This window comes from Manis pentadactyla, chromosome X (genome assembly GCF_030020395.1).
Source record: "Manis pentadactyla isolate mManPen7 chromosome X, mManPen7.hap1, whole genome shotgun sequence".
Taxonomy (NCBI): domain Eukaryota; kingdom Metazoa; phylum Chordata; class Mammalia; order Pholidota; family Manidae; genus Manis; species Manis pentadactyla.
The window spans coordinates 125,148,329-125,167,637 of record NC_080038.1 but is presented as its reverse complement, the minus strand read 5'-3'; the positions used below and the strand labels follow the sequence as shown (position 1 = coordinate 125,167,637).

Genomic DNA, 19,309 nt, shown 5'->3' with positions numbered 1-19,309 from the left:
GTTTGAAAAAGACAGATGCACCCCTATGTTTATCGCAGCACTATTTACAATAGCCAAGAAATGGAAGCAACCTAAGTGTCCATCAGCAGATGAATGGATAAAGAAGAGGTGGTACATATACACAATGGAATATTATTCAGCTATAAGAAGAAAACAAATCCTACCATTTGCAACAACATGGATGGAGCGAGAGGGTATTATGCTCAGTGAAATAAGCCAGGTGGAGAAAGATAAGTACCAAATGATTTCACTCATATGTGGAGTATAAGAACAAAGAAAAACTGAAGGAACCAAACAGCAGCAGAATCACAGAACCAAAGAATGGTCTAACGGTTACCAAAGGGAAAGGGACTGGGCAGGACGGGTGGGAAGAGAGGGATAACGGCAGGGAAAAAGAAAGGGGGCCTTACGATTAGCATGTACAATGGGGGGCGCATAGGGAGGGATGTGCAACACAGAGAAGACAAGTAGTGAGTCTACAGCACCTTACTACGCTGATGGACAGTGACCATAATGGGGTTTGTGGGAGGGGACTTGTTCAAGGGGGGAGTCTAGTAACCATAATGTTCTTCATGTAATTGTAGATTAATGATAATAAAATGAATAATAAAAAAAACATAGGCAAAAATCTCTTGGACATAAACATGAGCAACTTCTTCATGAACTTATCTCCCTGGGCACGGGAAACAAAAGTAAAAATAAACAAGTGGGAGTATATCAAGCTGAAAAGCTTCTGTACAGCAAAGGACACCACCAATAGAACAAAAAGGCATCCTACAGTATGGGAGAATATATTAGAAAATGACAGATCCGATAAAGGGTTGACATCCAAAACATATAAAGAGGTCATGCACCTCGACAGACAAAAAGCAAATAATCCAATTAAAAAATGGGCATAGGATCTGAACAGACAGTTCTCCAAAGAAGAAATTCAGATGTCCAACAGGCACATGAAAAGATGCTACACATCGCTAATCATCAGAGAAATGCAAATTATAACCACAATGATATATCACCTCACACCAGGAAGGATTGCCAACATCCAAGATAAACAACAACAAATGTTGGCGAGGTTGTGGAGAAAGGGGAACCCTCCTACACTGCTGGTGGGAATGTAAATTAGTTCAACCATTGTGGAAAGCAGTATGGAGGTTCCTCATAAAACTCAAAATAGAAATACCATTTGACCCAGGAATTCCACTCCTAGAAATTTACCCTAAGAATGCAGCAGCCCAGTTTGAAAAAGACAGATGCACCCCTATTTTATCGCAGCACTATTTACAATAGCCAAGAAATGGAAGCAACCTAAGTGTCCATCAGTAGATGAATGGATAAAGAAGATGTGGTACATATACACAATGGAATATTATTCAGCCATAAGAAGAAAACAAATCCTACCATTTGCCACAACATGGATGGAGCTAGAGGGTATTATGCTCAGTGAAATAAGCCAGGCAGAAAAAGACAAGTATTAAATGATTTCACTGATCTGTAGAGTATAAGAACAAAGCAAAAAACTGAAGGAACAAAACAGCAGCAGACTCTCAGAACCCAAGAATGGACTAACAGTTACCAAAGGGAAAGGGACTGGGGAGGATGGGTAGGAAGGGAAGGATAAGGGGGGGAAAAAGGGGAGCATTACTATTAGCAGACATAATGTAGGGTGTGGGAACAGGGAGGGCTGTACAACACAGAGAAGTCAAGTAGTGATTCTACAGCATCTTACTATGCTGATGGACAGTGACTGTAATGGGGTATGTGGGGGGGTCTTGGTGATGGGGGGAGTCTAGTAAACATAATGTTCCTCATGTATTTGTAGATTAATGATACCAAAATAAATGGACACAGGATCTGAAGACACTTCTCCAAAAAAGAAATTCAGATGGCCAACAGGCACATGAAAAGATGCTCCACATCGCTAATCATCAGAGAAATGCAAATTAAAACCACAGTGAGATATCACCTCACACTGGTAAGGATGGCCACCATCGAAAAGAGAAACAATAACAAATGTTGGCAAGGATCTGGAGAAAGGGGAACCCTCCTACACTGCTGGTGGGAATGTAAGCTAGTTCAACCATTGTGGAAAGCAATATGGAGGTTTCTCAAAAAACTAAAAATAGAAATACCATTTGACCCGGGAATCCCACTCCTTGGAATTTACCCAAAGAATACAACTTCTCAGATTAAAAAAAACATATGCACCCCTGTTTATTGCAGCACTATTTACAATAGCCAAGAAATGGAAGCAACCTAAGTGTCCATCAGTAGATGAATGGATAAAGAAGAGGTGGTACATATACACAATGGAATATTATTCAGCTATAAGAAGAAAACAAATCCTACCATTTGCAACAACATGGATGGAGCTAGAGGGTATTGTACTCAGTGAAATAATCCAGGCAGAGAAAGACAAGTATCAAATGATTTCACTCATCTGTGGAGTCTAAGAACAAAGAGAAAACTGAAGGAACAAAACAGCCACAGGCTCACAGAACCGAAGAATGGACTAACAGTTACCAAAGGGAAAGGGACTGGGCAGGATGCGTGGGAAGGGAGGGATAAGGGGGAAAGGGGCATTACTATTAGCAGACATAATGTAGGGGGGGCACGGGGAGGGCTGTACAACACAGAGAAGACAAGTAGTGATTCTATAGCATGTTACTACGCTGATGAATAGTGACTGTAATGGGGTATGTGGGGGGGTCTTGGTGATGGGGGGCATCCAGTAAACATAATGTTCCTCGTGTAATTGTAGATTAATGATACCAAAATAAAAAAATAGAAATAAATGTTATGAATCTATCTCCCCAATAATGGACAGTGGTTGAATAAACTACAACAGCCATATAAAAGAATACTGTATGATCATCAGCTATTTTATGAAGATATTTAGTGGCATGAAAAATTCTAAAGATACAGTGTTATGAAAAAAAGGATATAAAACTATGTTGAACATTAGGCCGAATTGTGTGCACCTTTTCCAAAGAAAATGTAAGATCAAACACTGAAATACACTGAGGTAGATATAGGCTAGAAAATGTTAGTTAACAGTAGTATTATAGGCATAAATTATCTTTATAAATTTTTATTACAAACACATGTAATTCCAGAGCATTTAAGATGAGAAAAATGCAAAAGTACCGTTTCTTTCATCTGGATTTGATTGATCTTTATCCTAAAAAGTTTGTGTTTGAAATCATCATTACAAATGAACTTGTCACCATCTTCAATATCTTTGCCCTTTGGATTTTTTGCCAGCACTCTAGCTTTGCCACAGGCCAATGACTGCAGCGTTCTCCTTAACTCTCCATCCTCTGAGGAAGAAAGAGTGACTTAATTATTTATTACTAACTCATCAACATGAACAGCTACATTCAACCTCAGTCTGGCTTCCACCCCACCCATCTATTAAAACTGTTTCCCCCCCTGCCACCCCAACGTCATCATCAACTTCCTTTTTGTCCTATCCAATGGCTTTCTTCCTGGTCATCCTTTAAAGGTTCAAATATTATTCTATGTGGATAAATTAGAATCTTCAGAAATGACATCTCACTTCTTTCCAGTCCCACATTTAAAGGATTATGTCCTATCTCGCTGTTTTACTATCATCAACTCCAGTATGTCCAAAATTTTATTCATCATCTTCCACGTAAAATGGGTCCTCTTTCCAATTATTAGTTGTATGAAGCTACCAACATCCTCTGGTAAGAAACTCTGGAATCATTTAACTCTTCCTCCCTTCATCCTTTACTTAGTAGTTGCTTCCTTAGAGATGCCTCTCTTCATTCTCACTCTAGACTAAGCCCCTTGGCACTTTATGCCTGAATTAACCCTGTATATTCTAGACTGATATCTCTTCATTCTCCAATCTGCCCTACTGCCTATTGATTCTAGGTAAGTTGTCCAAATAAGTCACTTCCATTACATCATACACTCAAGACCTTATAATGTAGGTTTCATGTGCTTGATTTGTAAGGTTCTTCCCATCATACGTGTCAAACTTTGTATCTCACTATTCTGTGCTACATATAGTTCAACTCTTCATGACTCCTGCCGACTCATTCCTTCTGCTAAGCCTTTTCCCAAACTGTCTCACTGGCAGCATATGCCATCTCTCTAACTAAAATCTGAAGGCCCAGCTCAATCCCACCTCCTTTAAGAAGACTTTCCCAGTTGTGCCAGTCCATAGTAATCTTATGCTTCACTGAACCTTTAACACTCTCCTAAGTCAACACTACAGATTGGTACTTACTGGTTGTGAAATTATTTTAAGTGTCATTTCCCCCTTTCCTCAAAGTTATATTATGAATACTGAGGAGAGGGATTATTCCTTTGTACCCACCCAAGAGCTTTTAATAACCTAGTGGAGTGCACACAGGGGACATAATGCTTACTTATTGACTGATTCAACACAAACCTATTCCAGTAGCCTGCTTGATCTCTTCTAAACTGAACTCCTCTCCCTCATTAAACATTAGCAGCACCAGTGTTTGAAAAAGAGAGACCTGGAGTTCTTTTTTACCCTGTTGGAGAAACAACAGTGTTTAGCCATCATTTTCATGGGGAAAAAAAAACATGAACAATTAAACAAATAATCTCTTGCAGGAAAAATATTTTTTAATTAGTGGATTTAGAAACAAATTGACATGATCCAGAAAAGCCAGTATGTTCAGTGTAGAGTTTAGATGTGATCCTACCTAAAATAGAAACAAGGACAGGGTGACCTTTCTAAAGGTCTCTCTTTAAAACTTACAGTTAAAACAGAACAACAAAGTAATGAAAATTAATAACTCAGCCTTATGTGTTACTATAGATATTTATCATGAGCAGCAAAAAATCACTATTTCAAATGCATTTTCAACTTCTTTGGTTCAGATTAGTCATGCAAAGCTACAGAAAATTTTTGAAATTAGATACGGAAACTATTCCCCAGAACACCCACCCTATTCTCTAGCTCCCAGCAACAAGAAAAGAAGTTTCCTTTCAAGAAGTGGCAGTGTGAATTCTGCATCCACAGGTGGGGAAAGGGTGAAAGAAAGAGTTACTGTTTTTGGTTCTGCAGCAAGGCCAAATCAACTGTGGAAAAGACCACATTCTTATAATATACACAAAGCTGTGACAAGCTATCACTGTCATGCATATATTTAGCATAAATTTATAAAACAGTTTAAACTATCAAGTTAAGAGGAATGAACTCAGTATGAAGGATGAAGGTGAAAACTAAGTTTTGGGAACATCCACTTACCTCTTTAAATTCTGCCTTTAGCACACAGTGTCCTAGAGTTGACTGCCATTGAAGTTTCCTGCCACTATGTTTGCCTAGGTAAAATGTCTTGAAAATCTCCTGAAGTTTTACCATCTGCAGTAAATAAAACAAAGCTATTTAAGCTCTGTATCCAGTATTGCATTCACCACTCTATGTCTTCCTCATTTGTAATAATTTCTAGAAGTTTGTAAGACCTGCAGTAGGTCCCACTGATCACTTCGATGTATGCCAATTATCTCCCAACTACCAAATCTAATGGCATTTATCAAATCTTTCTACTCTTTGAACTCCATGCAACATTTAATCTTCCCCTCTTTGAAACATTCACCTCCAGTGGCTGTTGTGCCTATGAACCATATTAGTTTCTTTATTTCATTATTGCTGTTTTATTGGTTTCCTTCACAGGTTCCCCTTCCTCCACCTGCCAAATGTGAGCCTTCTCCAGAGTTCCGTCTTAGCCCTTTTCTTCCTGTTTCTATATTCTCCTTCTTAATGGGGGAGATCTACTCCCTGGGCTTCCACAATTATCTCTATGGAAGATTCTCAGTATCTGTCCCTCAAGTTAACTTCCTTTCTAAGCTTCCGTCCTCAGTTTTCCCAGGAGTTAGGATGGATTTACTCAAGAACAAATAACTCAGCAATCCAACTCCCATGTGACCCACGGACAAGAATTTTTGAGAGCTGGGCACAATGTGGGTACAACTTGGGGAACTGAAAGAAGAGTTGGGGAAATTGTCCCTTAACCCAGAATGTGGCATCATTAGCTATGCAATAATGATGTAAGTACAAGAGTAATATAAATAGAAAATTAAAATATTAAAACAGTTGGCATTTGGTGTTGGCATGCTGGGAAGTGTCATGTACTTTTATGCTTATAACCAAAGTCCTAAACAGCAACTCTTACCTCCGGTGGTAAATGGACTTCCATGGGCACATATGTTGGCCAATAACCCATAGTCAGAATATTCACAGTTAATTCAATATTCCCTGGTACATTCTGGTTCTGCATATACTACAATAAGATTAACACACACACTGAGATCTTAAAAATAATACATACATTTCATGTCATAATAAGGACTCATTCAAGAAGTTTCCCATTATAAAATTACATGCGAACATTGACCATCTTTAAAATAAAAGGCAACTACTAGAAGGAATATAAAGGAAGCCTATATTAAATGTACTAGAAAAGTGCATAGGTTAATATATTGTTACAATGGCACACAAGGATCATGTGACCTTGTTAGAGGCATTATCAACTTAAATAATTTCTCTCAAATGGCTGTGCTGTTATAGGATCTCTTCTCCATTCTTTCCCCCATACCACCTGCAGTTCCCACCTCTGGAGACCCCTATGTGGCTTGGAACACCTTGCAGCAACCCCCATTCCTCGCCCTACCAGCCAGCCCAAGTCTGGTTTTTCACTTGCTTCACTGCCTGTTTGCAGGGGGGTGTGACCTGAAGTAGGGAAGGAAAGAAGGGGAAAGGGCAAAGCAGATAAACTCTATTCTGCAGCTACTATAGGACTCATCATCCAGTTGACCTGGAACTTTTTTGAGTCCTTCACTCTCATGTCCCACCATAGCCATATAGTGCTAAAGAAGTCACTACTAAAACCCTAAGAGAGGAAAATCTAATTTGCCATAGCTATTACCTATGCTCTCAAATATTTCAAAACTGCCACCTTCTACCAACATAAAACTCCAAAATGTTGATTTAGCTTTTCATTCCCAACATCCCCAAAGGTCTCATACAAGCACTCTATCACCTCTCCTCCCTCCCCATTCATTATCAGCTTTCAGTATGCAAATCACCAAGAGTGATCATATAGTACAGAAAACCCTGTTCTTACTATCTAGCTACAGCTTTCATTGTTCTGACTCCAGTTCAATATATTATTTCTATTTTTGTGTTATCTTTAGTATATATTGAGAATAAATTCTGAAGTACTTACATTTCATTGGTGATTTTTTTCTTTATTGTGAGTATAATCTAAGTTGCTATTAGGTATTTATAACAAATACATGTTCCTATTTACCCTCTTCAGTACAAACCACAGCAAGGAGATAACTAAATACAAGGAATTAAGTAAGAGTTTAACTCACTTTTACCTGTTTGAACTGAATCATGATGTCTTTAGAAAGTTCCATGTCTTTAAACATTCCTTCAAGTTTGCTGGTGAAAGCAGCTCCACATTCTATTAAAGATGTTTATACATTTATAATATTTTCAAGTGGTAAAAACAATTAATTTAAGACTGCAAACATGAAACATAAAACTTACCTGAAGCATGAAATATGATCTGTAACTATTTGTAAGAATAAAAAATCCTTACCCCAAAGTGTATGCCCTACTAATTCAGAGTGAAACCCTTTAATCCTTTAGTAACCTTATGTACTATTTAGGCATAAAATAAATGGAAAATTTTTATATAAATAATAAAAACAAGAACAGCGCTTAATTTTTTTAAAAATCGCAACAGCTCTGGATATATATGATAGGTTGGAAACCTAATGAGCTTATTCAATTTACATTTTTATCATATGAACATACGGTTGACAAAAGAGGCAATTGTCTGCAAGAGTAAAAATTAAGCTAACATTTTCCTTCAGAAATCAAGCAAGAATAGAAACAGAAAGAATGACAAACATACCGTGTTTAAGTTTGGACAGCATTGATTTTTCAGCATCTACAGATGCACTCTTCCCCACTAACAGGCGCTTGGCTAAATCTTTCTTATAGAAGGCCTCAAAAACATCCTTACCTATGTTAAATAATAAAACATTAACTCTCATAATACTCCAATAAAAAGTTATGACAAAACTGCTTCAAAATGCTTAATAAATCACACCATTACTCCAAGTTATTTAGATTTACACAATTTATCCAAGTTTGTTAAACGCAAGAAACATCAGAGGTTGATTTTTGTGCCGGACACTTCAAAAGTTCTTTGCTGTGAAGAATTAAACCTGCATTAACTTTTCTTTAGAAAAGCTTTAGCTGACTGGTAGCTTTAGCATCAATACTCTAGAGATTAAAACAAGTAGCAAAAATCAAGGCTTTTAATAGTGGAAAAGTCAATGCACAAAGCAATTAAATAACATTCCTCAAGTACCCCAATGAATTAAATGCAAAAAATGTAACAGGCTTAAATATCTAACTTCCAAATAAAAAAATACTCCCTTTCAGATTGATTATACTGGTTAGTTTCTCTGTTGAGTGCTTTGTTTTAAAGGAAAAATATTAAAACAAAGATAAATACTTACCATAGATAAATCTAAATATGATCATGATTTTATCCAACATTTTTTCAAGTTCTTCATCTGTAGCTTCTTTGTTGCCCGCACGAAGCTTTGAATCTACATACTTAGCTGAAATGGGGGGAAAATTTGTTGTTTAGTCATCATGGGTATCCATGAGGTACTAGGCACGAATACATTCCCCAAAGAGAAGAATGATATGAGATTTTCAATGCTTCAGGGGCATATGCATATTTTTTAAAGTCCCCAGAGTTAGGGAAATCAAGTGACTTGCTTAGTGACATAGAGCTAATAAATAAAAAGAGCCCAAATTCACCTCTTTCAGCTCCAGATATAATGTACTTTACACTATACTGATGCTTATTAAAATGGGGTATGGATACCCTGGTAGGGGGTGATGCATACAGCCCTTTGCCGGGGTCATCAAAGTCATTGAAGATGGTGGGGGGGGTGGTCCAAGATGGCAGCACGGTAAGGTCCTGAACTCACCTCCTCCTGTGGACACACCCCATCTACAGCCACATATAGATCACTTTCCTCTGAAAAATACCTGAAAACATGATGAACTGCTCTCCGCAACAAAGGATAAAAGGAGAGAGTAGGAAACTGACACTGACAGGAAGTGCAGACACAGGGGTAGGGTAACACACAATAGGGAGGGATCTCACTAGACAGCTATTTCTACTGTAGAAGTGAGGGGTTGGTACCCCACACTGGGCACCCTGGTCCCAGGGATCTGTACGAGAGAGATCTCTGGCTTGGAAAATCAATGGGGCTGATTTCCAAGGGTCCTAAAGTGCTGTAGGAAACTGAGATTCCCCTCTTAGAGGGTTCACATGTGGTCTTGTTTGCCCCAAGACCTAATGAAAAAATAGCCATTTAAAAGCACCTAGACTACATGTGAGGGAGATATATTTGCTGATCTAAAAGTATTGGCTGGAGGGGTGGAAGACAACTGAGATGTTTCCCAAAGGCAGAGGCATTGATGGACACCATTGTTGCACTCTCCACATAGCCCACTAACACAGGTGCATGAGCTTGGACACAGCACCTTCCTACTGCCTTGCTGGGACAGGCAGGGGCAAGCAGTCAGGGCACCCACAGAGTGTGGGATGGTTGCAACACTCTTCAGTTGGAGCAGATGAGCATGAATGGTGATGGGGTTCTCTTGCTCCCTAGCTAAAGGCTGTGTGTGTGAGTGGTTGTGACAATCTCCCAGCCCCTGGCTAGCGCTGGTTAGTACCAGTGGTTGCAGCTTTCTCCCATTCCCATCCTAAAGACAGTACACGTACACAGACAAGGCACTCTCTAGCTGCCTTGCTCAAGGCAATGGCATTCACAATCGACATATAGGACACCCCTTTAACTCCTGGTCCTAGTGGCCAAGAGAGCTGGTATACTACAGCTCCAAGGGACTATAACAATTGGAAAGTCAGTTCTTGGCAGGCCACCACCCTGAGGGCACTACACAGACAGCAGACTGAAAAACAATCCGTCTTCCTGTGAAAAAGGCCTATTTACTGAGCTTAGAGCTTCAACCTGAGGGACAGGCTTCAGGTTTCCCACCTCTAAAGGCTAAGGAGGTGATTCCAGAGAATGTAAGCAGGGGGACACCATCCTTGTACACCCTCTTGACCTCACTATAGCTTGATGAGATTTCCCAGAAAGGAGCTTATGTGCACATCTGGAGCCTTGATTTTTGCAACTGTTGCCCAAGGGAAACCTCCAGATCTTCTGATCTGGAGGCCAATAGGGATTATGATTATAGGGATTATATATTTGATATATGATATATGATATATACAGGACTGTATATATTTGCATACTTTAAAAGCTGCTGCCTAAAAGTTTGGCTTCCAACCAGCCTGAAACTAGGTAATAAATCAGATTTTTCCCCTTGGATCACTGACAGGTCTTGGCACACCCTCAACAACTATGGCATATCAAGAATAAATTAGGTAATTTAGATGATCACAAAGGTTCACAGACATCCAAGAGCTAAGCAAGGTTGAATGAGAAGGATCATCACCTAAACAAGGCCACTCCTTCAAGACTGACAGAGAGAGCTAATACACAGAAACAGAAAATCAAGCAAAATGTGAAAACAGAGAAAAATGTTCCACATGAAAGAACAAGACAAAAATCTCAGAAAAATACCTTAGTGATATGGAACTAACTAATCTACCTGATAGAATAATTCAAAGTAATGGTCAAAAGATGTTCACAGACTTGGGAGAAGAATGGATGAACTTCAACAAAGAAACAGAAAATAAAGTACCAAACAGAAGTCACAGAGATGGAGAATATAATAACTGCACTGAAATACACTAGAGGGGTTCAACAGCATAATGAATGAAACAGAAGAATGTATCAGTGAGCTGGAAAACAAAGCAATGGACCTCACCCAAAACAGCAAAAAGAAAAAAAAACTTTAAAACATTAAGATAACTCAAGGGAACACTGGGACCACATCAAGCAAAATAACATTGGTATTATAGGGGTCCCAGAAGGAGAAGAGAGAGAGAAAGGAGCTGAAAACTTGCCTAACCTGGGGAAGGAAACAGACATCCTGATCTAGGTAGCACAGAGAATTCCAAGTAAGATGAACCCTAAGAGGGCCACACCAAAACAAGTAAAAATTAAAATACCAGAAGTTAAAGAGAGAATCTTAAAAGCAGCAAGAAAAGAACAAGTTGTTATGGGTATCAGAAACTCCATAACGTTACCAGCTGATTTTTCAGCAAAAACATTACAGACCACAAGAGTATGGCATGACCTATTTAAAGTGCTCAAAGGGGAAAACTTCCAATGAAAAATACTCTACTGGCAAGGTTATCATTCAGATTTGAAGGAAAGATAAAGAGTTTTTCAGACAAGCAAACCCTGAAGGAGTTCATTACTACTAAACCAGCCTTATAAAAATATTAAAGAGACTTCTTTAAGCTGCAAAGAAATGGCACTAATTAATAACAAGAAAATACATGAAAGTAAAAATCTGACTGGAAAAGGTAAATATACAGTAAGGTAGTGGATTAATCATTTATAAAGCAACTAAAAAAGTTAAAAGACAAAAGTAGCAAAATTGACTAAAATGAAAACAATTACTATTTTACATATTAATTATGAAAAGGGATACATAAAATTAAAAGATTTAAAAAGTGACCTGAAAAACATAAAACATAGGGGGATAAAAACATAGTTTTGGGATGTGTTCAAGTTTAAATTGCTATCAACTTAGACAATTATACACATAAGATAATATAGGTGAACTTCACAGTAACCACAAAGTAAAACTTAATAGTAAACACACAAAAGAAAATGAGAAAGGAATCTAAACCTAACACAAAAGAAAGTCATCAAACCACAAGGAAAGAGAGAGAAGAAAGGAACATAAATAAAGCACAAAAGCCAGAAAACAATTTTTAAAATGGCAGAAAGTATATACTTATCAAATATCAATGGGCTAAATTCTCCAATCAGAGAGAGAATGGCTAAATAGATTTTTTAAAAATTCAAGACATCTATATATCGCCTACAAGAGACTCACTTCAGAAGGACACACAGAGACTGAAAGTGAAAGGATGAAAAAAGATATTTCATACAAACAGAAACAAAATGAAAGCTGTTATAGCTATACTCACATCAGACAAAACAGACTTTAAAACAAAGACAGTAATAAAAGGCAAAGAGGGTTATTACATAATGATAAAGGAGCCAATACAGCCAGGACATATAACATTTATAAACACATATGTACATGACACAGGAGCACCAAAATATATAAAGCAAATATTAACAGACCTAAAGGGAGAAATTGACAGCAATACAAAAATAGTAGGAGATTTTAACACCCAATTTACATCAATGGATAGATCACCCAGACAGAAAATCAATAAAGAAACACTGGCCTTAAATGACAGATCAGACAGACTTAACAGATACATGTACAACATACATCCAAAAGCAGCAGGACACATGTTCTTCTCAAGTGCACATGGAACATCCTCTAGGATAGACCACATGTTAGGCCACAAAGAAATCTCAATGAATTCAAGAAGACTGAAATCACATCAAGCTTCTTTGCCGACCATATGATATGAAACCAGAAGTCAATTATAAGAAAAAAACCAGAAAAACTACAAATACATGGAGATTAAACATGTTACTGAACAACTGCTAGAGCATAGAAGAAATCAAAGGAAAAATAAAAAAATAGCTAGACATAAGTGAAAATGGAAATACGACATATCAAATATACAGCATGCAGCAAAAGTGGTTCTAAGGGAGAAGTTCACAGCAATACAGGCCTACTTCAAGAAACAAGAGAAATCTCAAATAAACAATTTAACTTTACACCTAAAGAAACTAGAAAAAGAATAAATCAAGTCCAAAGTTAGTACAAGTAAGGGAATAATAAAGACTGGATTGGACAATATAGAAGAAATGGATAAATTCCTAGAAACTGACAATCTCCTAAGACTGTATCAGGATGAAATACAAAACCTTAAATAGAGTTATTACCAGCAAGGAGATTCAATCAGTAATTGAAACCCTCCTGACAAACTAACATCCAGGACCAGATAGCTTCACTGGTGAACTCTAACAAACATTCAAAGATTTACTATCTACCTTTTTACTCTTCCACACAGTTGAAGAGCAGGGAAAGCTTCGAAACTCATTTTATGAAGCCAACAATACTCTGATACCAAAACCAGACAAGAACACCACAAAAAAAACTACAGGTCAATATCCCCGATCAAAATAGATGCAAAAATCCTCAACAAAACAATAGCAAACAATTCAACGATACGTGAAAAAGATCATAAACCACAGAATAAATCCCCTTCGATTCAACATGCACAATCAAGAAAGACACACCACATTAACAAAATGAAAGATAAAAATCTTATGATAATCTCAATAGATGCAGAAAAAGTGTTTGGCAAAACTCAACATACAGTTATGATAAAAACTTTCAACAAAGAAGGTATAGAAGGAACAGACCTCAATACAATAAAGGCCATATATGATAAACCCACAACTAATATACCCAATAGTGAGAAGTTGAAAGCTTTTCTCTAAGATAAGGAACTAGAAGAGGACGCTACTTCCCCTACTTACATTCAACGTAATACTGGAAGTACCAGCCACAGCAACTAGGAAAGAACGGGGAATAAAACGCATCTAAATTGTAAAGGAGTAAGTAAAACTGCCACTATTTGTGGATGACATAATACTACATATAGGAAACCCTACCAGCTCTAAATGGAAGTACTCCTAAGGCTAAATAGATGCGACCAGAGAAAATAAAATCACAGCAAAGAAAGCAGACAACCAAATACTAACTAAAGGCAAAAAATCAAATCAACTATCCACAAAAGAAGTAAAAGGAAACACAAACGAGTACAGAATAAAACATCTAACATATAAAGAATGGAGGAGGAAGAATAAGAAGGGAGAGAAATAAAGAATCATCAGACTGTGTTTATAAAAGCTTAAAAGAATTAAGTTAGACAGTTACATAGTAAAGAAGTTACCCTTGAACCTTTAGTAACACGAACTCAAAGCCTGCAATGGCAATAAGTACATATATATCGACTATCACCCTAAAAGTAAATGGACTGAATACACAAATCAAAAGACACAGAGTAATAATAGAATGGATACAAAAGCAAGACCCATCTACAAGCTCCTAACAAGAGACTCACCTCAAACCCAAAGACATACACAGACTAAAAGTCATGGGATGGAAAAAGATATTTCATGCAAACAATAGGGAGAAAAAAGCAGGTGTTGCAGTACTTGTATCAGACAAAATAGACTTCAAAACAAAGAAAGTAACAAGAGATAAAGAATGACATGACATAAATATAAAGGGGGTAGTCCAACAAGAGGATATAAGCATTATAACTATCTATGCACCCAACAGAGGAGCACTGACGTATGTGAAACAAATACTAGCAGAATTAAAGGAGGAAACAGAATGCAATGCATTCGTTCTAGGAGACTTCAACACATGACTAACTCCAAAGGATAGATCCACCAGACAGAAAATAAGTAAGGACACAGAGGCACTGAACAACACACTAGAACACATAGACTTAACACACATCTACAGAACTCTACACCCAAAAGCAGCAGGATATACATTCTTCTCAAGTGCACATGGAACATCTTCCAGAACAGACCACATACTAGGCCACAAACAGAGCCTCAGTAAATTCAAAAAGATTGAAATTCTACCAACCATCCTCTCAGACCACAAAGGTATAAAACTAGAAATAAATTGTACAAAGAAAGCAAAAAGGCTCACAAACACATAGAGGCTTAACAACATGCTCTTAAATAATCAATAGATCAATGACCAAATTAAAATAGACATCAAGCAATATATGGAAACAAATGACAAGAACAACACAAAGCCCCAACTTCTGTGGGATGCAGCAAAAGCAGTTTTAAGAGGAAAGTATATAGCAATCCAGGTATATTTAAAAAAGGAAGAACAATCCCAAATGAATAGTCTAAAGTCAGAACTACCAAAATTGGAAAAAGAAGAACAAATGAGGCCTGAAGTCAGCAGAACGAGGGACATAATAATGATTAGAGAAGAAATAAATAAAATTGAGAAGAACAAAACAATAGAAAAAAAATCAATGAAGCCAAGAGCTGGTTCTTTGAGAAAATAAACAGAATAGATAAGCCTCTAGCCAGACTTATTAAGAGAAAAAGATAATCAACACACATCAACAGAATCAGAAATGAGAAAGGAAAAATCATGACGGAACCCACAGTAATACAAAGAACTATTAGAGAATACTATGAAAACATATGCTAACAAGCTGGAAAACCTAGAAGAAATGGACAACTTCCCAGAAAAATACAACCTTCCAAGACTGACCAAGGAAGAAACAGAAAATCTAAACAGACCAATTACCAGCAACAAAATTGAAGTGGTAATCAAAAAACTACCCAAGAGCAATACACGTGGGTCAGATGTATTCACTGCTGAATTTTATCAGACATACAGAGAAGACATAATACCCATTCTCCTTAAAGTTTTCCAAAAAATAGAAGAGGAGGGAATACTCCCAAACTCATTCTATGAAGCCAGCATCACTCTAATACCAAAACCAGGCAAATACCCCACCAAAAAAGAAAATTACAGACCAATATCTCTGATGAACATAGATGCAAAAATACTCAACAAAATATTAGCAAACCAAATTCAAAAATACATCAAGAGGATCATACACGATGACCAAGTGGGATTCATCTCAGGGATGCAAGGATGGTACAACATTCGAAAATCCATCAACATCATCCACCACATAAAAAAAAGGACAAAAATTATATGATCATCTCCACAGATGTTGAAAAAGCACTCGACAAAATTCAACATCCATTCATGATAAAAACTCTCAACAAAATGGGTATAGAGGGCAAGTACCTCAACATAATAAAGGCCATATACAAAAAACCCACAGCCAACATCATACTGAACAGCCAGAAGCTGAAAGCTTTTCCTCTAAGATCAGGAACAAGACAGGGATGCCCACTTTCCCCAGTGCTATCCAACATAGTACTGGAGGTCCTAGCCACGGCAACTAGACAAAACAAAGAAATACAAGGAATCCAGATTGGTAAAGAAGAAGTCAAACTGTCACTATTTGCAGATGACATGATACTGTACATAAAAAACCCTAAAGACTCCACTCTAAAACTACTAGAACTAATATCTAAATTCAGCAAAGTTGCAGGATACAAAATTAACACACAGAAATCTGTGGCTTTCCTATACACGAACAATGAACTAGCAGAAAAAGAAATCAGGAAAACAATTCCATTCACAATTGCATCAAAAAGAATAAAATACCTAGGAATAAACCTAAGCAAGGAAGTGAAAGACCTATACCCTGAAAACTACAGGACACTCTTAAGAGAAATTAAAGAGGACACTAACAAATGGAAACTCATCCCATGCTCTTGGCTAGGAAGAATTAATATCATCAAAATGGCCATCCTGCCCAAAGCAGTCTTCAGATTTAATGCAATCCCTATCAAATTACCAACAGCATTCTTCAACGAACTGGAACAAATAGTTCAAAAATTCATATGGACCACCAAAGACCCCAAATAGCCAAAGCAATCCTGAGAAGGAAGAATAAAGTGGGGGGGTCCCGCTTCCCAACTTCAAGCTCTACTACAAAGCCACAGCAATCAAGACAATTTGGTACTGGCACAAGAACAGAGACACAGACCAGTGGAACAGCATAGAGACTCCAGACATTAGCCCAAACATACATGGTCAGTTAATACATGATAAAGGAGCCATGGACATACAATGGGGAAATGACAGCCTCTTCATCAGTTGGTGTTGGCAAAACTGGACAGCTGCATGTAAGAGAATGAAACTGGACCATTGTCTAACTCCATACACAAAAGCAAATTCAAAATGGATCAAAGACCTGAATTTAAGTCCTGAAACCATAAAACTCTTAGAAAGAAACAGGCAAAAATCTCTTGGACATAAACATGAGCAACTTCTTCATGAACATATCTCCCCGGGCAAGGGAAACAAATGCGAAAATGAACAAGTGGGACTATATCAAGCTGAAAAGCTTCTGTAGAGCAAAGGACACCATCAATAAAACAAAAAGGCATCCTACAGTATGGGAGAATATATTCTTAAATGACAGATCCGATGAAGGGTTGACATTCAAAATATATAAAGAGCTCACGCACCTCGACAGACAAAAATCAAATAATCCAATTAAAAAATGGACAGAGGAGCTGAACAGACAGTTCTCCAAAGAAGAAGTTTAGATAGCCAACAGACACATGAAAAGATGCTCCACATCACTAGTCATCAGAGAAATGCAAATTAAAACCACAATGAGATATCACCTCACACCAGTAAGGATCGCCAACATCCAAAAGACAGACAACAACAAATGTTGGTAAGGTTGTGGAGAAAGGGGAACCCTCCTACACTGCTGGTGGGAATACAATTAATTCAACCATTGTGGAAAGGTTCCTCAAAATGCTCAAAATAGAAATACCATTTGACCCAGGAATTCCACTTCTAGGAATTTACCGTAAGAATGCAGCAGCCCAGCTTGAAAAAGACAAATACACCCCTATGTTTATTGCAGCACTATTTACACTAGCCAAGAAATGGAAGCAACCTAAGTGTCCATCAGTAGATGAATGGATAAAGAAGATGTGGTACATATACACAATGAAATATTATTCAGCCATAAGAAGAAAACAAATCCTACCATTTACAACAACATGGATGGAGCTAGAGGGTATTATGCTCAGTGAAATAAGCCAGGCGGAGAAAGACAAGTATCAAATGATTTCACTCATATGTGGAGTATAAGAACAAAGACGAAACTGAAGGAACAAAACAGCAGCAGAATCACAGAACCCAAGAATGGACTAACGGTTACCAAAGGGAAAGGGACTGGGGAGGATGGGTGGGAAGGGAGGGATAACGGCGGGTTAAAAGAAAGGGGGCATTACAATTAGCGTGTATAATGTGGGGGGGCATGGGGAGGGCTGTGCAACACAGAGAAGACAAGTAGTGACTCTACAGCATCTTACTACACTGATGGACAGTGACTGTAATGGGGGCTTTGGGGGTGGACTTTGTGAAGGGGGAAACCTAGTAAACATAATGTTCCTCATGTAATTTTAGATTAATGATACCAAGAAACAAAACAGAATAAATGAATTCAGTGAAGTTGCAGGATATTGAAATATACAAATGTATGCTGTATTTCTATACACTAATAACAAATTTTCAGAAAGAGAAATTAAGAAAACAATCCTATTTACAATCACATCACAAAGAATAAAATATCTAGGAATAAATTTAACCAAGGAGGTAAAAGACCTGTACATGGAAAACCGTTAAGACATTGATGAAAGAAACTAAAGATGATACAAGTAATTGGAAAGATATTCTGTGCTAATGAATTGGAAGGGTATTGTTAAAACATCAATAGTAAACCAAAGCAATCTACAGACTCAATGCAATTCCTATTAAAATTCCAACGACATTTTCCACAAAACCAGAATAGTTATAAAATTTGCATGGAGTCACAAGACTTGAAATAGCCAAAACAATCTTGACAAGGACAAAACTGGAGGTATCACTTCCTGATTTCAAATTATAGTATAAAGCTACAGTAATCAAAACAGTATGGTATTGGCACAAAAATACAGATAGATATATATAGCTCAACAGAATATGATAGAGCCAAAAATAAACCCATGCATATGTATCATCAATTACTTTACAAAGGAGGCACAAATATACACTGGGGAAAAGACAGTCTCTTCAATAAATGATGTTGGGGAAAACTGGATAGCTACATGTAAAAGAATGAAGTGGACCACTATCATACACCACACACTAAAAATAACTCAAAATGGATTAAAGATTTGAATGTAAGATCTGAAACCATAAACTCCTAGGAGAAAACAGACTGTAAGCTCCTTAACATTAGTTTTATCTATGCTTTTTCAGACCTTACTCCAAAGGCAAGGGAAACAAAACCAAGAATAAGCTTTCAACAAAATACATAAAAGCTTTTGCATGGTGAAGGAAATAATCAACAAAATGGAAAGGGAACCTTTCAGGAGAAGATGGGATGAAGATATTTGCAAATCACATATATGTTAAGGAGTTAATATCCAACATATATAAAGAACTCACACAAGTCAATAAGAAAAAAAAAACTGACTTAAAAATGGGCATAGATACAGGCAC

At 37.4% G+C, this 19,309-nt stretch overlaps 1 protein-coding gene across 3 annotated transcripts in view; it reads right to left on the bottom strand.

The window, feature by feature from the left end:
* Positions 1-19,309, bottom strand: part of CUL4B (cullin 4B) — a 52,517-nt gene that overhangs the window by 12,314 nt on the left and 20,894 nt on the right. For 2 of the 3 annotated variants that reach the window (XM_057496158.1, XM_057496157.1), the window contains 7 exons: positions 8,539-8,643; positions 7,926-8,036; positions 7,378-7,469; positions 6,174-6,281; positions 5,249-5,362; positions 4,421-4,526; positions 3,145-3,317 (listed from right to left, as the gene is read on the bottom strand). In XM_057496158.1, the coding sequence (XP_057352141.1) occupies positions 3,145-3,317; positions 4,421-4,526; positions 5,249-5,362; positions 6,174-6,281; positions 7,378-7,469; positions 7,926-8,036; positions 8,539-8,643 (809 nt within the window). The remainder of the gene's footprint in view (positions 1-3,144; positions 3,318-4,420; positions 4,527-5,248; positions 5,363-6,173; positions 6,282-7,377; positions 7,470-7,925; positions 8,037-8,538; positions 8,644-19,309) is intronic. The other variant, XM_057496159.1, reaches the window with a different exon arrangement.